We start from the raw sequence: 23,810 nt of genomic DNA on the forward strand, positions 1-23,810 counted from the left end.
TGATAGAGCTGTGGGCCCGGATGGCATGGGGTAGTGGAGGGCAGGCGTGGTGCGGGAGTAGCGGCGAGTGTTGGGGATGAGCCCCGCCCCCCTCCGCGCCCCCCCCGCCCCCCCCATGACTCTTAGACCGTGGCGGGCCCGCGCTGCACTGGAACCGGGAGAAGCCGAGACGTTGGCCCTCCAGGTTCCTAGAGAGGCCGCCGAGGCCCGAGGCTGTGACGCGCTTGCGCGACCAGATGGGCGGTGAGGCCCGCACTGGGCGTGCACTGCGGCCGCAGGGCCGACGAGGAGGCCGCGGGAGACGGTGAGTGACCCGGCGGGGCGCGGGGCGCGGGGCGCGGGGCGCCGGAAGCTGCCGTGCGGCGGGGTTGCGGGAGGGCGGCGGGGGCGCTTGCCTGCCCTGCGGGGGGTCGGCGGCGGCTGAGGCCGGGCCTGGAGGCTGCGCGGGGGCCCGTTGGCTGGTCCTGGACCCCGTGCCCGCAGCGCCGAGGGCGGGTCTGGGAGCGCTTCGCCGCCCGGGGCGCCCCGCCCGGAGGAGACCATTTGGAGGAATGGTTTCCGCGCTTTCTCTCCTCTCCTAATTGTGCAAACAAAGCTGCTCATTGCCGACGGCTAGGGACGCGGGTGAGTGACAGAAAAGTAAAAGGAACTGCAATCTGGCGATGTTTTCGTCGGGAGGCTTCCTGATATTGAAAATTTTACGCATTGTTATGCAAACTCATAAACATGCATTACGAAATGGGCTCCCATTATTGCTTTTAAAATCTTACTGCGATCAAACAATGCCATGATGCAATATACATAGCATTTACCAAATGATACATAAACATTTACTGTTTTCACCATTTCAAAATGTATAATCGGTGCCATTAAGTCCATTCATACGGTTGCTTGTTGGAAAACTGTATCTTCCATTGGGGTAATGCAGTTCATATACTTGATTTTGGTGCTAGCATTATGGTAGCACTAAAACATGTTTCCAAGTAGAATTAAAAGAAAACATTTTGTTTGCTATTTTTTCCCCCATAGTACACAGTGCCCGAGGCTGTAAATAGAAACATTTTGTTTGTTAGAATTGTCTACAGAATGAGAGAGTTGTATGTAAAATGCAGTTTGTTAAGCAGGAGGTGCATCTCTAACCTAATGCCAGGGGTTCTGCCTCTGACCTGCATAGGCCTAGGAAGTCAAGGTGTCCTCAGTTAAAAGGGGTGGCCAGGAAAGAGCATCCGGTTTCAAACGGCTTGTGGTTCAAAAGTGAAGACTCATTCCTATTCGTCGGTTGCTTTGCAAGGAGTGTTTTTAGCTGTTTTTTGATTAAGGGTTTCAGGGAATTTCCATCTGTTAATACACACAAGTACATCCGCGAGGGACTGACCACCAGGCTGCTCTCTCACATGTTAGGTTAAAGCTGAAGATATCAGACAAATTTTGGTTAAAAAAGTAATCCTTGCCTCTGCCAGGTGGCTGGCTGGGTTGGTTGGAGCGCCGTCTGGTGCACCAAACTGGTTGTGGGTTCTATTCCGGGTCAGGGCACAATCCTGGGTTGGGGGTTCTATCCCCAGTCAGGGGGCTGGTATGGGAGGCAGTTGATTGATGTTTCTCTCTCATGTCATGTCTCTCTCTCTCTTTTTCACTCCCTCTCTTCCTTCCTCTCTAGAGTGAATAATCATATCCTTGGGTGAGGATTTTTTTAAAAAAGTAATCCTTCCTGTAAGCTGAAAAGATGGGAATGTTTTGGAGATAAACTTCTATATGTGCTTAAAAGGGAACTGGCAAAAGCGTAAGAAATACGAACTGTTCCATCTTTAAGTTTTCTGTGGCTCCTATAAGCATTCTGTGATGTCAGAGAGTTGCTTGAGAGTAAAAATGCATAAAGCATAGTAAACATAACTTACCATATTTTGCAGTCTCCAGTATTTTTATATCAGAAACAATCTGAAGGAGCGTCCTCTTTTTTTATTATACAACATAGCACCTGTCACTGTCTGAGATACCAGGTGTTTTATTAATTTCATTGTCTGCCTTCCCATAAGGTCCTCAGGGCAGTGCTTTTTGTCTGCTGTATTCACTGCTGTGCCCTTAGTGCTTAATACATAGTAGTTGCTAATTAAGTATTTGTTAAAGAACGAGTCCCTGTTGGAGATAAGAAATCACTGTGTTTTATGTCCCTGGATTGCTAAATTAATCCTAAATATCTAAGATAGAAATAAATCGAAAAAAATGGTAACAACTCAGACATCTTCAATGTAAAACCTTTTAATTTTGGTAATTGTAGACTTACAGAGGGTTACAGAACTGTACAGAGTTTCCTTATTCTCTTTACCCAGGTTGCTTTAAGCTAGTATCTTGCATAACCATAGTACAGTCATCAAACTTAAGAAATTTACAGTGGACAATCTGATTAATGAAACTGATGACTTTAATCAGAGTTCATGAGGTTCTGACTATTAACCCTTTGTGTTCCAGGATTTAATCTGGAATCTCTCATTTATTTAGTAGTAACCATGTCACCTTATTTATTTATTTATTTTTAAGTTTGTGGCAGTTTCTCAGTCTTTCCTTGCTTTTTATGGTGTTGACACTTTTGAAGTTGTGTTTTGAGAATGACCATCAATATGGTCTTGTTACATGTTTTCTCCTGTTTTGAGAATGATACTGATGTGTCTTGTACTGGTGATATTAATCTGATACTTCTGCATTTCTTAACTGAAATTTTGTGTGAGGAAGGTTTGTGCCTCACCCCCTTTTGTTTGTTTGGTCAATTAGTTATATCAGTGTGTGGTGTCGGAAGTGGAACTTCTTTGGCTTGTAATGCAGTGCTGCTGTTGTTCATTTTGTTGCTTAAGCTATTCCCGCGTTGGCCACTGAGAGCTCTCTCAGGTTGCGTGTCTCCCTTGAGGTGCCCCCTCCTTTTCTGTGTCTTTGCCTGACTTTCTGGCATCACAATTAGCATCTTGTATCTTCTCTCCTCTGGCCTGGAATTAACCACTTTTCCAAGGACACAGGTTCTGTTTATTAGAGAACGAACGGTATTTAGATGCCATTAGGTTTGAGGTTATTTCTTTAATCCTCGCCCGAAGATATGCTTTCATTTATTTTTTATTTATTTATTTTTTTTTAGAGAGAGAGATCCATTGGTTGCCTCCCACACGCACCCCAATCTGGAATTGAGCAATGCTCCAACAGGGCCACTTGGCCAGGGCAAGCTCATTTCTTAATTGAGATATTTGTAAGTATATTTTAACATTTTAAATACGTTCCGGGAGGGAAAGCTTTCTTTAGTGGCGATTATTGACAAACTTGTTTGCGTATTGTCCTTGTATAGCATAAACTTATGTACTCTCATATGGGTAAGAAAAATTTGAGAGTGAGAGACTACTTAATCAGGATTTTTAAAGGAAAACAAACAAAATTACATTGCATCTAAGTTGAAGGAGCAAAATGACGAAAAGAAGAAAATGTCCCTGAAAAATGGCGAGACGATGGCTTGGGATTTCCCCTGTACTTTTCAAAGCCATTTCTGTTCATTGTCGGAATGAGGTGGGTTAGGGTATAACTCTTGCTGAGAAGGGCCTGACCCAGCTCAGGTTGCTTCCTGGGCCCTGGGGGCTCACATCTGTGGTAGAACTTTAACACGTTGATGAATGAAGCTTTTCTGCTGTCCTCAAAGGCTAGCTGGGACATGAGTCATCCTGTGGCATTAGGATACCTGAATTTTACTGCGCTGGTTCAGTTCACTGGCCCCCGTAGCGTCCTGTGCTCTGGGTCTTTCATTCAGAGTTTGAAAGGCCCACTCCTGGACCTTTTACCTTTAGCTTTATCCAAGCTCATAGACCTGGAATCCTTTGCCATATTATCAGGCAATCACCCTCACTTTCCTGTTTGTCAGTTTTTTCACCAGCTAATTACAAACACTTCACTATCTCTTTGGACCTTTCGGCACAGCTCCTTTAGAATATGCCAGCTTGGAGGCTTATTTTTGGTGCTAATTTCACTGTGGGTCTCAATTCCCTGAGTTAGGTCATTCCCATGTATATTTCCTTCTGGTTGCATTTCTTCAAAATGTTTGTCTGGCCTCAAATTCATTGTCTTTAGCCTCACTGCCAGGTTTCTCTTCACTCTCAGCCTCACTTTTGTGTTTTCATTCTTGAGTTTTCTTGCTCTCTCCAGTCTGTTCTGCTAGTTTGGCGGGGAAAGCCACTCTCCTCCTCCTTTCTCTGACCTCCAGCTTCCTCTGAACGGCGTTTCTGCTTCCTGATTGTGCTGCGGGAGCTGGAGCCTGCCCCTCTGGCTCCTGAAGCGCCCTTCCCTCCCTGCCTTCCTTTGCTATGGTGTCTTCAGGTCTCCTTTTCCAGGCCTTCAGTTATTAATTTACTTCTCTTGTTTTCTCCAAATACTTCCTACCCTGTCCCATCCCTCTTTTTCCAAAGCAAGGCTTCATTCTTCTCTGCTGAAACTTCAGCAGCCTCCTCAGCTCGCATGACCCTTAATGTCGTTCTTTACCTGAATTCCTGCCCTGGAGCAGGGCTGGAACTTCTCCTAGTAGCTGGATGATGGCATTCTTTCTGGGTGAGTGTTCTTCCTGTGTCAGTGACAGTAAGTTCTTGTGGGCCTAGCAGTGTTACAGCAGAAGTTTGGTCAGAGGGGGAGACAAACTGCACGCACTCGGAGGGTCAGAAAAATCCGTTGTATTCCGCATCGGTGCTGGCCCAGCAGAGTCACCTCCAGAGGCTGAGCACAACCTCGTGGCCCACAGTTCTTTTCAAGGTGCGCAAATTCGTGCACTGGGCCCCTAGTCTTCTATAATAATAAAAGGGTAATATGCTAATTAGACTGGACATCCTTCCTGACGAAGCCAGGGCCAGAGGGAAGCCAGCCTGGGTCCCAGGTGCCTGCGGGCGGCCAGGGGAAGGAAGCATCCTGAGTTCCGAGTGCCTGCCGGCAGCTGGAGGAGGGAAGCCTGGGTCCCAGGTGCTGGAGGGACCCGGGCTGCCAGAGGGAAGCTGATGCCGGCAGCTGGGGGAAGGAAGGCCTACTCTTGCATGAATTTTTGTGCATCGGGCCTCTAGTTGTTTTATAATGAATGTAGGAGAGGAAGGCTTTGTTTTAGTATCATGGGTGAAGGTAGTGGTTTCTTTCTTTCTCTTTTCCTTTCTGTTAGGGAAAAAATGGGGGGGGAGGACAACAGTAATTTTCATAATTCACAGAAGTTAGCCCAGAAGAGAAGGCTGCGTCCTTGCCACTGGCTGCTGTGGGTAGTGGTTTCTTTAAATTTGCTAACGGTGGTAAGGGATGGAGGGTGCCACGGTTTCAGGGGCGACGACCATCACCTGAATCTTGGTGACTTTGCTTCTGGTGCCAAGGCCTGCTGTCCATCTCAAACTTTGTAGATTTTTGTTTTAACGCTTTTCTTTTTTTTTCTTAAAAAATGTCATTTGTATTGAGGTAGCATGGGTTTATAACACTGTGTTTCAGGTGTGCAGCATTATAAAATGACATCTGCATGTAGTACTTCATGCTCACCACCGGAATCTAGTTTCTGTCCGTCACCAAGGATTGACCGGTCTTACTTGTTTCCCCTCCCCCTCCACTCCCCCTCCCCCCTGGTAACCGCCAATCTGTTATCTGTCTAAGTTTGTTTGTTCTTTTGCTTGTTGGGTTTGGGGGCAGCATGTTCCTTTTTTCCTTCTCTGCCTCACTTCCCAGTATTTGTCTTACATTGTTCTCTTTGTTCAGCCAGCCTGGTCTGATTTGGTTGCTGAGTGGCTAAAACAGAGCTAAGGTCACCGGGATTTTTCCTCTTTTTTCCAGTCGCCTGAGCACAGCCACTGTTTGCACACAAGTTCCCTTCAAGAACGCGCTGCCCCTTTTCCTCAGGGCCTTCTCTTCAGTCCAGGGTGGCATTACTTGGTGGCTTTGTTTTTTAAGCAGAATTATCATTGATTATAGTTATTGATCACTACTCATTATAAGAGTAGTGCCTAACAACGCAGGAGACAAACAGGAGGGGAGAGCCCTCTCATTCTAGCCGCCTGAGAAGATAATGGCTGAGGACTCGGTGCTGAGGCTTAGGAACTTGTGCATATGCAAACTGCTTTAGTTTTGTTCATCTCACGACTAGAGTTCATAACTATAATTCATAAAAGTTTGGATTTTGTCAAATACTTTTCTGTGCCTATTGACATCATCATGTGATACTTGTTTTTTATTTTACTGATATATTAAATTACTTTGATTACTTTAATCTTGCATTCCTAAGATAAAGTCATAGGGTATAATTTTTCTTAGATGTGGCTGGATTCAGCTTGCTAGTATTTTGTTGAGAATTTTTGCATTTATATTCCTAAAAGAGATTGATCTGTTTGGTTTTGGTATCAGGTGATACTGGCCTCGTAGAATGAATTGGGAAATGTTTTCTCCTGTTCTATTTTTTGAAGAGTTTGTGAAGAATTGGTATTATTTTTCTTTAAATATTTGGTGGACTTCAGCAGTGATGCCTTCTGGGTAGTTTTTGACTACCAGTTCAGTCTCTTCACTTCTTACAGATCTAGTCAAAATTGGTGTTTCTTCTCGAGTCAATTTTATCAGTTTGTGTTTTATAATAGTTTGTCAATTTCATCTAAAATATTTGTTTGCAAAAATATATTTTAAAATCTTTTTATTTTTGTAAAGTCAGTAATATGTTTCCTCTTTCACTTCTGATTTATGTAATTTGAGTCTTTTTCTTTGTCAGGCTAGCTTACGATTTATCAATTTTGTTCTTTTTCCAGTGTCTTAAGATGGAAGGTTAGGTTATTGAGTTGAGATCTTTCTTAATGTGAGTATATCCGATAAGGCCCTGTACATATTTACTGTATTCTGGGATATTATCTCAGTTTACCCCAAAGTATGACCATCTAGCCGTGCTGATACTTGGCAGGCCCCACTGTGCAGATGCTCAGATGCCCTCTTCTCATACATCCAAGATGATCTGAACTAACAGGATCAAGCTCCACCATCCTTCTCACATGCCTCCTGGACTCTAATATTGGTTATTTCATTCTCTTGCCAGTGACGTCTGATGTCCCAGTAAATGGCATTGTCTGCTACGGTGCTGAAAAGATACTCCCAACGTCCCAGCGGCGGCACGGCTAACCTGGGCTTGGTTTGCACTCTGCTGTGGACACCCTAAGCAGGAGTGATGCCTCCAGGCAGGTGGTATGCGGTCCATCCAGCGCAGGCCCAGGCTTCACGGGAGCGAGAACGCCTTCAGCTGGTGAAGAAGGAAGAAGAGGATGAAGGCTACACTGCAGTGCAGGCTCCTAGGCCCCAGACACTCAACCTTCCTGGCCAGGAGCTGTTCCGCCAGCTCTTCAGACAGCTTCGCTACCACGAGTCTTCTGGGCCCCTTGAGACTCTGAGCCGGCTCCGGGAGCTCTGCCGCTGGTGGCTGAGGCCCGACGTTCTCTCCAAGGCCCAGATCCTGGAGCTGCTGGTGCTGGAGCAGTTCCTGAGCATCCTGCCCAGTGAGCTCCGGACCTGGGTGCAGCTGCACCACCCTGAGAGTGGCGGGAAGGCTGCGGCCCTGCTGGAGGAGCTGCAGAGAGACTTCAGTGGGACACCATGGACGGTGAGTTGAGCAAGTGTGCAGTGCCCAGTGAACTCTGCCTGCCAGTGAGCCAGCTTGTTTGGGGGTAGGGTTGGCCTCGGAACCTTCAGCCCTGAGGAATGCAGGGGAAGTCTTCCCTTCTCAGTCCCGTGGCACGTGAGCAGCTGAGAACTATACCCTAAGCCAAGGACCTTATAGCAGGCAGCCCTTCCCGCCTTCCCAAAGACGATCAGCTGCAGGAAGAGTATCCATAAAACAGGAACATATTTTTGGACACAGTGACTTAGGGTATACAGAGTCCATCTCCACCTATTGTCTAATTGCTGACCTGTTAAGTGGGGGTGATGTCTCTTGCTTGTAAGGAGAGGAGTAGAGTCTGGACTCGTGGCCTCTGAGAACACGTTAAGACCTGAAGAGCAGCCTGCATGTGCCATAAGCCTTTGAGGGTTGGCTCTGTGCAGGGAGGAGGCATCCCAACCTCAGTGTGCTTGCCCACATTGTTGTTCCTTTCAGAGCCTCAGTTTATTGAAAAGAAAATGCAAAACTGATCTAACAGTGAGAAGTTGCTGGGTATGTATTTGCCTATCATGTGCTTGGCCCTGGCCTTGGTGCTGGATGTGGGGCTGCCAGTCCCAGTGCCGGTGCTAGAGCCACAGGTCAGTTCAAGTGCACTCTGCCTCTCAGCGCTTCCTACGTCTTTGGATGCTTTTAAAATAGCATTTATCATTTTTGTAGGCTTCTTTAAAATTGTTATTTCTATAAAAATATGTATTTCTATAAAAATATCTTATTTCTAAAAAATAATCAATTCATGCATAAATAAAAGTTACTTTCAAGATTTCTGACACATATTGACATACTTCTCCCCCAAATTTAATATAAAGTTAGACCAGTCACCTAACACACCTGAAGATAGTCTAACAGCCGTAAGTGGTCATACAGCAACACAAGGGGTGACGATTACAAAAGAAAACCTCTTGGCTCAACATTGGGTCCTATTTTTAAAAAATCTAAAAGAGCAGTTATTCTTTTTATTAAAATAATGAGATCAAAAAGATCTAAAAAGTGATTTATCAGAGCAAATAAGGTACACCTCAGGTATAAAATTGTGGCTTGGTTGTATGCAACTCATTTAGGTCTAGATGTGAGGTTTTACAACCCATGAAAACATTGCCAACTGAGCAGAGAGGGCCAATCTGGTCAAAAGCAGTTAGAAATTAGAAAACATAAAACAGATGGGGAGAAAGCCTCCCAGATTCTGAAAAATAACAGAAATGCTCAAGATGCATATAAAGGTACAGTGTCACTCTGGGGTTCATCCAGATGACCAAAATGTGAGAAACCTAAGGGGAGGGGTAAGGGGGGGTGGGCCCTGCAAAAGCTTATCCTCCAACTCATTTGGCGGTGCTTCCATGGTCTTCCTGTTTCTTTATCCTCCCTTTGCGGGGTTTTGGAGGACTAGGAGACAAATTACTGCGATGAGTTGATCATCTTGAGTCTGTAGATCAGTCTCAGATGTTTCATGGCCTCAGCTCAAGTTCCATCTGTGTCAGTGTAGATAATGAGTTGGCCCCAGGGCCCGAAAACTTGAGGTTCACTGGCTGTAGTTTTCTGTTCTCATTGTTACACCAGGGACAGCCTTGCCTCAGACACCAGAGCTACTTGAAGGCCAAGGCAAAGGCTGCCTCATTCTACTCGGGTGGGCACTGTCATTGTTTGCACCTGAGACTTTTTCTTCTGCGGTGCCATGGCTGCCCCTCACAGTTAGCTTTGCCTCTCTGTCATTGTTACTACTTCCTCAGGCTTACAGGCTGGGAGTCCTGCCCCTTTGGGGTCCCTTTGCATATGAGCGCCTAGAGCAGTGCCCTGTACTGGGTAGACATTATGCATCTGCAGCTCTCCTGTGAGTCATTATCAGTTCAACTCAGGGACACATGTCTTTCGTTTCTAGGTTCCAGGCCAGGGGTGGGGGCTGAGGACTAGTGGGGAGGGTGTCCTGTGGCACCTGCGGCCTGACCACAGTGTTGTTACTGACTTGCCAGCTACTTTCTTTTCCCTTTTTTATATCTTTATTGTTGAGAGTATTACAGATACCCCGTCCCCCTTAAAGTCCCCCAACCAGCAACGTTCTGGCTCCACCTGTCACCCCCTGGCCCACACTAGAGCCCAGGGGGGCTGAGGGGTGAGGGGTCCTCCCTGGGCTTCCTTCTCCTTTCCCCTCTGCCTGTAGGTGGTAAGGGGCCCAGCTCACCCTCCTCTGGGCTCTGAGATTGGCCAAGTTGCTTTCTAATCCCCGTGGGGATCCTCTCCCGTTTTCTTCTTGCCAGGACCCAGCCCCTGCCCAGAGCCCAGATGTGCAATGGATGGGTACGGGAGCCCTGCGAGCCGCACAGAAATGGCCCTCTGCTTCACCTCCCAGGAGCGGCTCTGCTCGGGGGGACCACCTGGAGCCTCCCTATGAAATAGGAGTGCGTGACTTCCTGGCTGGGCAATCCGGTACTCACCGCCTGGCACTAACACCCCACCTCACCTGAAGCCACACTTCCCACATTTCCTGTCGTGTCATCTTTTCGCCACCTGCCCTCCCACGACAGTCCCTTTCTATCCTGGCCCTTAGCTCTGTGTCTTTTTTTCTTCTTCTTTGTGTTATTGCTGTTTTGTTTGTTTCTCATTCGTTAGCTCTGTGTCTTTTCTACCTCATCTGTGACCCACGTTAGCCTGGCTCCTCCTCCCGTTGTATGCCCTGCCCTCACTTCCATTCCCTGGCCTCCAGCAAACACAGGGGAAACATGAAATGGGTTACAGCAGTCCCTGCCTGCTCGTGGGGGGAAGGGTGGGCTGCCCTGTCTCATGGCTCTTTCTTCTTCAGATCCTCCTGCTGCCCAGGTGCCTGCCCTTCCCCAGGAAGAGGGCTGCCCTGGAGATGGGGCGACAGCCCAGCCTCAGGTGAGCCACAGAACCGGCTGTCCTTCGTGACGTCCCAGTGTTGCTGCCTGACAGAGTAGCTGCAGCTCCCCCTCGTCCTGCCTCTGTCCAGTGACCACACATCCAGAGGCTCGCAGACCAGACTCTCCCCCAGAGCCCAGGGCTCTTCTGCTGGATGATGGTCTTCTCTTTCACCCTGACCAGTCCATCCTGTTCTCACTCAGAGCAGCCCATTCCCCTGCCTCTCCCTGACAGCCAGGGTCTGTGGACTGGCTCTAAGGCAGTGGTTCTCAACCTTCTGGCCCTTTAAATACAGTTCCTCATGTTGTGACCAACCATAAAATTATTTTCGTTGCTACTTCATAACTGTCATGTTGCTACTGTTATGAATCGTAATGTAAATATCTGATATGCAGGATGGTCTTAGGCGACCCCCGTGAAAGGGTCGTTCGACCGCCAAAGGGGTCGCGACCCACAGGTTGAGAACCACTGCCCTAAGGTCTCCTTCTGTTTCTTAGGAGGCTCTGACCTTCAAGGACGTGGAGGTGACCTTCTCCCAGGATGAGTGGGCCTGGCTGAACCCTGCTCAGCGGAACCTCTACAGGGATGTGATGCTGGAGAACTATGGGAGCTTGGCTTCTCTGGGTAAGGCATCGCTGTCCCCATGCTCTGCCCACCTTTACTGCTGCCTTCTTAGTCTTCATTATGGTGCATCCGAAGGGGCCTGACCTGGGTGTACGTCCAGCCCTATAACTGCTAACCAGGTCACTGAGTCTGTCATCCAGTCTTTCCTCTTGAAAAACAGGATAAGAATGCCTGGTATGCTGGTTACTGTAAAGACGAAGTCCTATGTGTCAAGTTCCTAATGCATTTAGGCATCTGCAATAGGTTAGCTGATTGAATTGCTCTGTGGTTCCCATCTCCAGAGAACCCTGGTGATGCTTTTGGCTGTGATTTCTCTCAGCCTCTCTTGTCTCTGCTCAGGGCTGTTAGAGATGGCTGTCTGGGCCTCCTGCCTTAGCTCCACCCCCCCCCCCCCCCCCGCCTCTCTGGCCTCTCCCTCCTCCCACCCACAACGCCAGGCGTGCGAGGGTCCTTGAGACTAGTTCTGTGTGACTCAATCCCGTCCCCTCCCCTTCTCCTCTGCAGTGGGGCCACTCGCCAAACCTGCTCTGATCTCTTGGTTGGAGGCAAGGGAGCCGTGGGGCCTGAATGTCCAGAGAGCCCAGCCTAAGGCGAAGCCAGGTGCTGCCCCGGCAGGTGAGTTCCAGAGAACCTACCAGATCCTGCTCCTCCAGCGTCTGCTCTCTTTCTTACCATCTTTCACACCAGGTCAGTCCTGGGGAACTTACTCCATTGTTTGCTAGAAGGAAAATCCTTAGTACTGTTGCTAAGGGTGCCGGGCCCTGGGCTTCTTCCCTCCAGACTGGCCTATTAGACATTCATTTCTGGCTGTGCCCCTTTCCCAGAAGCCCTTTCAGTATCATGATTGCTCACCGGAGGGTTTCACCGTTCCTTCTCGTTTCCCGTTCATTGATGCTGCACTCCCGTTGAATCCCCAGTGCCTGCCCCTTCCTGCTCTGAGGAGCCCTCATTCCACTCCTGCTCCTCCTCTCTGCTCCGTCCTCCCCTGTGGTAGGCTTGCTCTCCAGACCTTTTAGCCGGCTCTCCTCCGAGCCCCACCCTTGGCCCTGTCTTGTGCTGTGGGTCCTCTCCCCTCTCTTGCTATTAACACTTGCCTCTCAACCCTTTCTTTTTTAACTGGATGTGAGTTCTGCACACGTCTAGCTCCTGTGCCCATCTTGCTTCTCCTCCCTTCCCTGTCACCTGGGACGCCCTTCCACTTTGCCTTGCTGTGACTGTTTTGTAGACGTATTGGCAGTCAGGCACAAGCCACACCACCCAAGTTTGTGGCACCTTTTTGCCCCTTGGTGCTTTTCCAAGTGTGGGGAAAGAGTGCATTCTCTTGTGTTTTATTTTGTGTCAGGAGGCGAGCTCCAGATTAAATCAAGCAAGCTCATCCTAAACCCCAAACCTTTGGAAGATGCACAGGCCTTAGCTGTGTCGTCAGGATGTCGTGTGATGAGTGTTTCTGAGGAAACAGGGCCCAGAGAACTTGTGGAACAGAAGAGCCCGTTACAGGAGGGAAGTGGCAATCCCACACACGCGAGTGCTAAGAGAAAAGAGGCCAGTTTCAGTCACCGGACAGGAAAGGAACCGGAAGACTCGGGCGGCGGTAGTAGCGTCAGTCTCAGACACGTATATTTTCGAGTTCCCAAAAGAAAAAGGAAGCATGGCTGCGGCCGACACTTCAGAGGGAGCTCATACCACTATGACTACAAGGAGTACGGGAAAGGCCTCAGGCTCATGATCAGCGGGTTTAACCTACATCAGAGAATTCACGCTGGACTGAAAGCCCCCTCGAAGGATGCGCACGGGAAAGACTTCAGCCTCGGCTTGCATCACCAACGCAATCTTCACGTGGTGGGGACTTTCTATAAGTGCGCCGACTGTGGGAGGAACTTCAGCCGTAGCTCCTACCTCGAATACCATCAGAGACTCCACACTCAGGAGAAGCCCTTTAAATGCCGAGTGTGTGGGAGAGCCTTCAGGTGGAGCTCCAACCGCGCGCGACACGAGAGAATTCACACTGGACTGAAACCTTATAAATGCGATTTATGCGGCAAAACTTTCCAGCGCCTGTACGCCTACCACCTGCACCAGGAGTCCCACGCCAACCAGCTGTATCTCAAAACTAGGCGGCGTCAGGAAGCGCTCGCCTACGGCCCCCGGTTGGATCATCATTTGCAAGACCAAGGCGGGGAGAAGCTCTTTGACTGCAGCCAGTGCAGGAAATCCTTCCACTGTAAATCGTATATCCTGCAGCATCAAAGGATCCACACGCAGGAGAAGCCCTTTAAATGTACCAAATGCAGGAAAACCTTTCGGTGGAGGTCCAACTTCTCTCGCCACCAAAGAATGCACCAGGAAGAAAAGTTCTATAACCCAGACAGGGGCAGCGAAGACTGGAGGGAGGCCCCCGGCTGCAGTCAGCCCCAGAGCGACCCCCCTGCGGAGGAAGCTTTCCTGTGCCCGCAGTGTGGGCAGACTTTCCCCGGGAGGAAAGCGCTCCTTAACCATCAGAGGACCCACACAGGCCAGGAACCCTACCGCTGCGGCGAACGTGCGAAGGAGTTGACGCACAGGTCGAAATTGATCGTTCGTAGGAAGCAGCATGCCCTCAACAGAAGCCCTGATGACCGGCCCTCCCGCAGCCAGGACGGAGCGCTCCAGGTCCCCCCGAGCAGCCTGGCCCCGAGCAGCCCGGCCCCGAGCAGCCCGGCCCCGGAGAAGCCCTTCACGTGCAGCCAGTGCGGGAAAGGCTTCCAGAACCACTCCTTCCTCCTCATCCACCAGCGGGTTCACACCAGAGAGAAGCCGTATCAGTGCAGGGATTGTGGGAAAGCTTTCCGGTGGAGTTCCAACCTCTCGCGACACCAGAGGAGCCACTTTCTGGGAAAACGGCTGCTCCTGTACCGTGACAGCGGGGACACTTCCGATGTGCAGCCACAAAGCCTGGAGGACGAGAAGAAAGCCTTCTGGTGCCAAGAATGCGGGAAGAGCTTTACGCGTAAAAGAACCCTCTTAGATCATAAGGGGATCCACAGTGGAGAGAAGCGCTACAAATGTAACCTCTGCGAGAAATCTTACGATCGAAAGTACCGCCTGGTGAATCACCAGAGAACCCACACGAAAGAGAAGCCTTTCAGATGTCAGTGGTGTGGGAAAGACTTCATCGCAAAGCACACCCTCTGCATCCACCAGAGGAAGCACACCCGCCTGGCGCCGTCGGAAGGCAGCCTGGCCGGGCCGTCTTCCTCTCAGGACAGAGGGCCGAGTTTGCAGGAGTTAAAGCGGAGCGGGGAGAGGCCCGTGGAGGACCGTGAGCAGGGCTCCGGGCCCAGTGGACCACAGGACTTACCCGCGGAGAAAAAGTGTCACAAGTGCAGCACGTGTGGGAAAGCGTTCAGCAAGACCTCCCAGCTCATCAGCCACAGGAGATTCCACACTCGCGAGAGGCCCTTCAAGTGCACCAAGTGCGGGAAGACCTTCCGGTGGGCTTCCAACCTGGCTCGGCACATGAAAGGGCACCTTGGTGATTAGCTGGGGCCTGACGGAGGGAAGAGGCGGTTCCCGGAGGACCTCAGAGGGAGGTGCTGCGGGAAAGTGCTCCCAGAGGGCCCAGCCCTCTTCATTGTGGAAGCTGGTCGCAGAGAATCCCGAGGATTCAAAAGCTCAGAGGCCCCTCGTTTTACCTGCTGGGGATGAGATGCTCTTTGGGGACCTTCCGGAGACTCGGGCCCTCAGGAGTGGCCTTTGTGCCATGGCCTGGAGCTCCCCGGCCAGGTCTTCTTCCGTAACTAAAGGGTGATGTAGGCCAGTGCCCTTCTGGGTTGGCGAGGCGGGCCGTGGCTGCTGGGAAGGGGCCCTGAGGTTTTCCTCGGAGTTTGATCTGTTCTGGTTCCTATTCTGTTTGACCTTAAAGCAACAGCAGCTGCAGGAACTCCTCCGAGTCACCCCATATGCCTCCTGGGGAGCTCTGGCTGCAGCTTCAGCCTTCACAGCTGGCTTGGATCTCTGCTGTGGGCGCCAAGTGGAGGAGAGCAGGTGTCGGGTCCCTCACTGGAGCGTGGAGCTCTCCCATCCCGTCCCCATCCCATTCCCCAGGTGTGCAGCTCTGTCTGTTAAACAGAAATGTGCTGAGCTCCTCCCACGTGCCAGAGACACCGCAGTGACCCGAATAGTGCCGTCTTGGATCTTTACAGATAAACATACGAGATCCATAAACGTTTGGGTTGGTGTGTGTGTTGTGGGCAACACGCATCGGAGAAGCGTCAGAGGGCATGCTGGATTGGGAGGTGGGTTGTGGTTTTAAACAGGCTGGTCATGAAGGGCCTCGGCTGAGAAGGTGACATTTGAGCAAAGACCTGAAGAGTCGGGAGTGGGCCCTGGCGGTCTCTAGAGCCACGCACAGGAGGTGGGCTCCTGTCTGGTGTCTCAGGGAGTGACAGGGGGCCCCTGGGCTGGAGTGGAGTGAGCCAGTGGAAGAGAGGGGGCCAGAGAGGCGGTGGGCAAGCCACAGGGCATCGGGGGCCTCACTGGGCCTGGACGATATAAAAAAACATATATATTTATTGATTTTAGAGAGAGAGGAAGGGAGAGGGAGAGAGAGAGATAGAAACATCAGTGAGAGAAAAACATCATCAATCGGCTGCCTTCTGCATGCCCCCACCGGGGATCGAGCCGCAACCCAGGCATGTGCCTGACAGGGAATCAGTGACCTCTTGGTGCACGGGACAGCGCTCAACCACAGCCACACCTGCCGAGTGCTTTTGGATGATTTGAGTTTAGAAGTGATGTGGTCTGAATGTGAATTGCATCTTACAAGAGTTAACCACAGACCCAAGGACTCAGTAAAATGTCGAAGCTGAAAATGTTTTATGCAGTTATCCCTGCTGCCTGTTTCTATGCGTGAACACCCCCCTCCCTACCTGCCCCCATCAAGTATCTGAATATTCTGAGACCAGCAGCTCTCCCCCGGTGTAAGCAGTTGTGATTGCAGCTCTGACCTCTGCAGGCTGCCGTGTGCTGTCTCCCTTCACCTGCAGTGCCACACCCGTCCATGCTGGCTCAGGACCTCACTCTTCCAGGCCCAGCTTTCCCTGACCCTCGTCCCTTGAAGCCCTCTCCCCTGCCCCGCCTTTCCTGGTCCCTGTTTCGTGCTGTCTTAGGTGTTGTCTGGATTTGCAGAAGTTACGCTCACCACCACAGCCAGACTGAGGCCAGGGCTGAGTGCTTGCTTACCTGTTGGCCACGCAGAGATTTTGCACAAAGTTGCCTCTGTTGAGGAAGATAGAGCTGAGTTTAGTTTAGCTGAGTCATGATTGGAGTCTTTTGAAAGGGTTCTTGAGTGAAACGTCGACTGGAGGCCACCCACAAGTGCACTCCTGTAATTAGGAGCCCGGCTCTGTGTGGTTCCGAGCCACAGGCACCAGTGAACAGTTTCCGACGGCCCCAGTCACAGTACCCATCTCGCACCCCTCTCTGGCCTGGAGGGCACACCCCCTTTTCCAACCCTGCCCTGCCTTCTCTCCCCAAGAACTGAAGTTGGGGCTGAAGAGAGCCAGGTGGGCATCAGCAGGTCTTTCAGTCAGCTGTCCGGTGTCAGCCCAGCCTTGCTGACCGAGACCGTCAGCCCACAGAGTCGTGTACAGAGAAGAAAGCCCAGGAAATGTGAATGAAACGGACCATCTCACACTTACCACGCTGGCAAATTGTTCATGTGGGTGTGTGGGCCCTGGGCACTGACTGCTGTGGGAGCGGGAACTGATGACGGTTGTGCGAAGCGGTTTGCAAAATCTTGTAAAGTTGTGTGTACTCGGTCACCTAGTAATCTGCTCCTGGATAAACCACAGAACAACGGCTGTGACACAGGAGATGCGTGTGAGCCTGCATTGCAATACTGTTCGTTGCAGTTGGCAAGATTGTTGAGATAGCGAGATTGGGAAAAGCCTACATTCCCATCAGCAGAACAGAGAAGTCAGTGGGTTGTTTTGGAATTTTGGGAAGCGAGTGTGAAAGAGCCGGAGTCGCATCTTTCACGGATAAATAAAACGACGCTGAGAAACTGGTGAAGGTACAGACAAGTACCGTTTCTGTAAAGTTCAACGCTGTATCTGTGAGTCCGTTACTTAAACGTCTTTGTGTTTCACTTTTTCTGTAAAATGAAATATTTGTGCCAACCTCACAGGTGACTGGGGTTGGGGGTAGTTAATGAAATGGTGTAAGTAAAGTGGTTAGAACAGTGGCTGCCGTGTGAGCACTGGTGGCATATAGTAAACCATGTTGTTACTGTTCTGCACTATATATTTCAGTGCTTCTCAACCTTCTGGCCCTTTAAATACAGTTGCTCATGTTGTGACCCAGCCATAAAATTATTTTCGTTGCTACTTCATAACTGTAATGTTGCTCCTGTTATGAATCGTAATGTAAATATCTGATATGCAGGATGGTCTTAGGCGACCCCTGTGAAAGGGTCGTTCAACTGCCAAAGGGGTCACAACCCACAGGTTGAGAACCGCTGATATATTTCCTGTGGACGCAAATTATATGAAACCAGAGTATGAAATCGTGTATTGGAACGATGTGTGAATGTCCTGCTCTGCCCTCCCAGGGCAGGGGTTGCTGATGAAATTGGAGGCTTCGCTTGTGTTTTCTTTTTAAAATTACTGTCGATGTTGGTCAGCATGTGGATTTAGTAGCATAGTGCGGTGGGTGCTTTTTTAACTGTCTGCTTAAAATCCTTAAAAATAAAAAGTTTTTACGCCTGGGCTCTGACATTTTCTGATTCACAGAGATCCTGGCTCTGCTTCACGGGGTGTTAGAATGCATCACTAATCGCTCCAGGTTCCAGGTTCCTCACCTGCAGCGTCGGAGCAACACAGACGGCCCCGAGGAAAGGAGTGGTTAACAGCCCTGCTCCTCGGGGTGGACACCCAGCAACGGCTACAGGGGAGGATGTTCGCCACGCGTGGACACGTGATCTCCAAGATGTGTGGTTTACAGGAAATCATAGGCTCAGTTTCCTTTAGCTCCTCCTTGCCCAATAATAAGTAAAGTCAGAAGCTGTAGACTCAAGTTTAAAGATGAAATGGGATCTGTGGACGGAGGCGCTTAGTCATTCATCCCACTTTTTTGGTAGGTGAGGAGGGTCATGAGCTCTCACATACCAGCCACCACAGCCTTTAAGTTCATGCCAACCCTGCCAAGAGGAGGAAAGGCTTTGCATCAACCAGGTTCTAGTCAGGGGCCAGAAACCATACCAATTGTTTTAACGAGAGCTTCATAAAGAATTGTTCACTAGCCCTGGCCGGTTTGGCTCAGTGGATAGAACATCAGCCTGCTGACTGAAGGGTCCTGGGTTCATTTCTGGTCAAGGGCCTGAACCTCTGTTACAGGTTCCTCCCTGGCCCAGGACCTGGTTCAGGGCACCTGCAGGAGGCAACCAATTGAGGTGTTTCTTTCACATCGATGTTTCTGTCTTTACTGCTGTCTTCAACTCTCTAAAAATAAATGGAAAAATAGCCTCAGGTGAGGATTTAAAATAAATAACTATATTATTTTAAAAAAAATAGTTCACTAGATATATCTGAATAAAAAGGCAGAAAGAAAATGGGGAGGCATCATGGAGGTGGTAACTGAGGAGCAGCTAACTCCCCCCTCCCCCACGCCCCCTGCAGGACTGCGTGAGCTGTAATATGAGGCTGACCCCCTTTTAGACGTTTGACCACTGATAACTTGAACTTTCAAGCTCTTTCTCTCACATCTGGGCAGGCTAAGCTGAAAGCCCAAGCACGCCTCAGCTCCAGAGAGGAAACGGGCATTTTTCATTGCACTGGAACCCTCACCCCTATCTATCTAAAAGCCTAAGTGATGGTTTGACCGGTAGCTATGATGCACACTGACCACCAGGGGGCAGACGCTCAATGCGCAGGCATGGAAACATGGAACAGAATGATGAATGTCCGAGGGAAGGGGAGGAGAGCAGGAAGAGATTAACCAAAGATCTTCTATACATACTAGAGGCCCATGCATGGATTTGTGCACCGGTGGGGGGGGGGTCCCTCGGCCTGGCCTGTGGGGATTGGGCTGAAACCGGCAGTCTGACGTCTCCTGCGGGGTCCTGGGAGGGTGCAGGGCAGGCCAAGGGACCCCACCAGTGCCCGAATTCATGCACGTGGCCTCTAGCCCACAATAAAAACAGCAGCTCGCTCCTTTCTGTCAAGGCAAACCAGCTGGCGTGTCTGTCCTCTCCCCAGGGAGCCTCATTACGTGAGTAATAAACTTTTCTGTAACCTGTTGATGTGTGTGATGTCATTAGTCTGGACATCTGAACCAGTTTAGGTGGTGATACAGTATCGGTCCCACCTCCACAGTGCAAGCTACAGAGCAGGAACAAAGAGGAGTGGTTAGAGTTGTTCACAGATCAGACATTGGCAGAACCCCTGTGAGCTGAACTCCGACCTATGAGGGGGTGAGCGCTGGGGCTGGGGCTCATCTCTGCACTCAAGAAGCGCCCCATGTTGGCCAGTCTCGAGCTGGACTGCACTGCTGCTCCCCGAAGAGGCTGCGCTGCTGGGGTGAGGGCCTTGGCAACAGGACAGGAAGGAAAATCCTCCTTGCATTGGGAGTCTCCAGAGAAACCTCAATGGGATGTATGTGTATATGTGGAAGGAGGTTTATGATGAGGAATTGGCTTGTGGTTATGGAGCGCACGCTCCAGCCCCAGTCCGATGGCTGGCTGCCGGGGACCCAGGAAAAGCCCACAACACGGGTGAAATCTGACGGCTGCCTGCCTGAGCGTCCTTTCTGGCCTGGGAAGGCCAGTCTTTTTTTTTTTTTTATATATATTTTATTGATTTTTTACAGAGAGGAAGGGAGAGGGATAGAGAGTTTGAAACATCAATGAGAGAGAAACATCGATCAGCTGCTTCCTGCACACCCTCTACTGGGTATGTGCCCACAACCAAGGTACATGCCCTTGACCAGAATCGAACCTGGGACCCTTGAGTCAGCAGGCCGACACTCTATCCACTGAGCCAAACCGGTTTCTGCAGGGGCAGTCTTTTTGTTTTGTTCAAGCCTTTAGCTGATTGGCTGAGGCCCACCCACATTATGGAGAACGATCTGCCCTATCATAGTCCACCAATTTAAATGTTAATCTCATCCAAAAACACCCTCACAGAAAAGCCCAGAATAACGTTTGGTCAAATAGCCGGGCACCCATGCGTTAGGACTCGCAGAGCCAGGGAAAGGCCCTGAGTCTGAAAATCTAAAGAAAGAGGCAAGGCCCTCCAGTGTAACAACTGGTAAAGGTTTGTTATTAAGGGAAACGGATTTGCAGCATTGCTCGGGCAGTTGCAAGATGAAAGGAGTCCCCGCACTGCTCAGTTGGCGCTAGAGAACGATATGGAGCAAAAATAAGGAGGCTGGGGCGGTGGGGAGGCAGCAGGGAATAGTCACATAAACGGATATGTGACTGTTTCCAGGTGCGGGAAACTGCCTTACATGCTTGACCAGGTCAGGACAACCGGAATGTTTTCTAGACGCAGCGCATTCCAGAGGGCGGGGGGGGGGGGTGCGGGGGGGGGGGGTGCGGGGGTCGGTGCTGGTTAATGTCAGGCAGACATGATCTCCATCAGGCTGTCTCCGGGGGCGGGGAGGGGGCTGGGATGCAAACAAACCTCTTGATGGCCCGGGTCCAGCAGCGCTCAGTCTCTCCTCCTCCGTACCCTGGCCAGGAAACTGACACACAAAATTGATCATCCCCATCCCACCCCTCCAGCACTGCCGCCTCCTTAAATGCCCTGGCGGCCAGGGAACCAGCTGGCAAGGCAGAGGTGTGGACTGGGGAGTTCCCACCCCTAGGCATCTGTAGAAGGCTGGATGTGAAACAGATCAGTTAATAAACTGGCACCACTTTTCTGAATCATTTTATTTAAAAAATTCCTAGGATGTTGGACTTAAAACTTTGAGGCCAATAATATGTATTCAGGGAATTATGTGTGTTAAGTTGTGGACAACTGCTCACTTAAAGGTGTAAGTTATGCCAGAAGCAGTTGATTTTACCCATTCACCTGGTAATAAATAGCTGTTGAACGTGACCTTATTTTGCTGCAATGAACCCAGACTTAAAAACCCCAAGAAGAGTCTGAGAATTATCTAAGACTCCAGTAACCACTTGGGAAAATATTCTGGCAGTCCTCCAACTGTTAAGCAGAGTTACCATATGAGCCAACAAATCTCATGTAAATGTCTCGTGGTGGTGCCCTAACTGGTTTGGCTCAGTGGATAGAGCGTTGGCCTGTGGACTGAAGGGTCCCAGGTTCGAATCTGGTCAAGGGCATGTACCTTGGTTGTGGGCACATCCCCAGTAGGGAATGTGCAGGAGGCAGCTGATCGATGTTTCTAAGTCTCTATCCCTCTCTCTTTCTCTCTGTAAAAAATCAATAAAATATATTTTTTAAAAATGTCTCGTGGCCCTTTAAAACTTACAGAACATAAATATCGGAAACAATACAAAGAATGGAATTTTGGAAAACCCGGTTCACCCTGGCCACGTTGAGCCGAGGGCATTTCCCACACTCTGGCATGTTACGTGGCTAACCCCCATGTTTGGAGCTGGCGCTACTTCCTACAGTGGGCTGAATCTAGGCTGGGATAGGCTGGGAAGCGCTTGACACAATAAAGACCAGGTTGCTAGGAGCCCCCAGTCTTCTAAGGCTCCCCCTCCTCTCTGAAGCTCCCTCCAATGAATCCTCCACTCCAGACCTTTCAGACAGGTGAGCTTCAAACTCCTCATTCCTTTCCAGTCCCCCAAGTCCTGGCCATCTGTTGAGCCCACTGTGCCTTTGCTATCAGCCACCCGGTTCTGGGCACACTGGAAGGAGATGCTGACTTGCCCATGGCCTTGGGGACCACCAGGGGATAGTGGGCAGACCCTCTCTGCCTGGGGCAAATTGGAGCTTCTCCTGGGATGCAGGTGTCAGGACCTTGAAGACGGGTTGACCTAGTTGATCGTCTATGCCAGGGGTGGGCAAACTTTTTGACTCGAGGGCCACAATGGGTTCTTAAACTGGACCGGAGGGCCGGAACAAAAGCATGGATGGAGTGTTTGTGTGAACTCATATAAATTCAAAGTAAACATCATTACATAAAAGGGTACGGTCTTTTTTTTTTTTTTTTTTTTTTTTTTTAGTTTTATTCATTTCAAACGGGCAGTAGTTTGCCCACGGCTGGTCTAGGTAGTGTGCCTTGACATTTCTCAGAGGGGACAGTCGCTGTCTGTTCTGAAGAAGGTGAAGTACCAAGCATGACAGAAAGTAGGACGAGTCCCCCAGACCTGCCATTCGGCCCACACCAAGGCGGCTTCCCCTGAGGTCAGGAAGCTGCAGCTTTGCAGCCCTGCCTGGCACTGGTCCTGGGCAAGTGCACGGGGGCAGGTGAGGGTGAGTTTCGTTGCTGCTGTGACTCAGGACCATGAACGTAGCTGCTTGGAACAAGAAACACTGATCTCCCAGAGTTGTGGGTCCTGAGTCCCTCGAGTAAGGCGTGGGACTCTGCTCAGGTCTCACACATCCAACTAGCGTTTTGTCCACCCTGAGCTCTTATCGGAGACTCTGGGGGAAAACCCAGTCCCAGCCAGGCTCACTGGTTTTGTTGACAGAATTTTCCTTCTCATGGTTTGCACTTGGCTTCTGGCATTATCGGGCCAGCAATGGCAGGCGAGGCCTCCTCACTCTTAGAATCCCTCTCACTCCTTGGGCAGTATCCCTCGGACCCCAGCCAGAGAAAGCTCTGTTTCCCAGGGCTCAGGTGGTTAGATTGGGGCACCTGGATAATACAGAGTACGTCCCTCGTGTAAGATCTGTGGTTTTAATTATATCTGCAAAGTCCCTTTGTCATGTAATGAAACACTATTACAAGGTTCCAAGGATTAGGGCATGGCCACTTTTGGGGGACCATTCTGACCACATATGATTATATTTTTGTAAAATTTATGAGTGATATTTTTTTTTGTAAGAAGATCCAGCATTCTCCATTCTCCTCTTAATCTAAGAAAGGTATTTTTTTCCCCCCCAGCTATAGTTTGTAATCATTGTCACTTCCTTTACAAAATGAGCTTAAGGAGTGGCGACCAGCATTTTCTTAAGGGATATAGCCGAATTGCATTGCATGGAAAATCGCATAGGGAATGTTGCACACAATCATTTGTGTTCCATGAAATTGCTAGTACACACACACGCACATACATCTGAACTAGGTCCAGAGGTACAGTATACGTCTTAAGTGTACTTGGCTAAGATTTAAAAAGACATTAAGACCCTAGAATTGGAGCCTCCAGTTAGGCGTGCGCCTGGTCCTGGGAAGTTTCTGGAGCCTCTGGGAGGGTCTCCCTGGCAGGCGAGCACAGGTGGCTCACAGAGCCCAGGGGAGGCCTCCTCCCCACCGTGGACCACTGAAGGCGCACCTGTGTTGTCCCCTCTCCCCTGTAGCTATGTCCCCGAGTCACTTTGAACAGAGGAAGAAACCTCTCGATACGTTCTTCTGGGTAAACGAGATAACCGGAGAAGTCACCTACCCGCCGCTGAAGGCGGATGTGCCTGCAGCTCCTCTAGAGAAGCCCCAGGAGACCCCCGAGTGCCGCCAGCGAGGGAGCGCGCAGGGGGCTCCTCCC

The 23,810-nt window shown here is 50.1% G+C and overlaps 1 protein-coding gene across 4 annotated transcripts; it reads left to right on the forward strand.

Annotated features, from left to right (window-relative positions):
- Positions 1-176: 176 nt before the first annotated feature.
- ZNF445 (zinc finger protein 445) lies at positions 177-17,905 on the forward strand. 4 transcript variants are annotated; one of them, XM_036333122.1, is made up of 7 exons: positions 177-304; positions 7,052-7,609; positions 9,916-10,084; positions 10,458-10,534; positions 11,032-11,158; positions 11,663-11,845; positions 12,501-17,905. In XM_036333122.1, the coding sequence occupies exons 2-7, from the start codon at positions 7,181-7,183 to the stop codon at positions 14,675-14,677; spliced, it is 3,162 nt and encodes a 1,053-aa protein (XP_036189015.1). In that variant the 5' UTR covers positions 177-304; positions 7,052-7,180; the 3' UTR covers positions 14,678-17,905. The 4 variants fall into 4 exon arrangements, with proteins under 4 accessions (XP_036189015.1, XP_036189017.1, XP_036189016.1 ...); XM_036333124.1 differs by having other exon boundaries at positions 11,663-11,773; XM_036333123.1 differs by lacking the exon at positions 177-304 and adding an exon at positions 436-624.
- Positions 17,906-23,810: the final 5,905 nt, after the last annotated feature.

Source organism: Myotis myotis, unplaced genomic scaffold (assembly GCF_014108235.1).
Source record: "Myotis myotis isolate mMyoMyo1 unplaced genomic scaffold, mMyoMyo1.p scaffold_m19_p_13, whole genome shotgun sequence".
NCBI lineage: Eukaryota > Metazoa > Chordata > Mammalia > Chiroptera > Vespertilionidae > Myotis > Myotis myotis.

What these genes read in the sequence shown, in the direction of transcription:
- ZNF445 (XM_036333122.1), top strand. Translation starts at nt 7,181, where the DNA reads ATGCCTCCAGGCAGGTGGTATGCGGTCCATCCAGCGCAGGCCCAGGCT. An exon ending in CTTCCTGGCTGGGCAATCCG is followed by an intron (nt 10,085 to 10,457) that starts GTACTCACCGCC and finishes TTTCTTCTTCAG; the next exon opens with ATCCTCCTGCTGCCCAGGTG. An exon ending in CTTACCATCTTTCACACCAG is followed by an intron (nt 11,846 to 12,500) that starts GTCAGTCCTGGG and finishes ATTTTGTGTCAG; the next exon opens with GAGGCGAGCTCCAGATTAAA.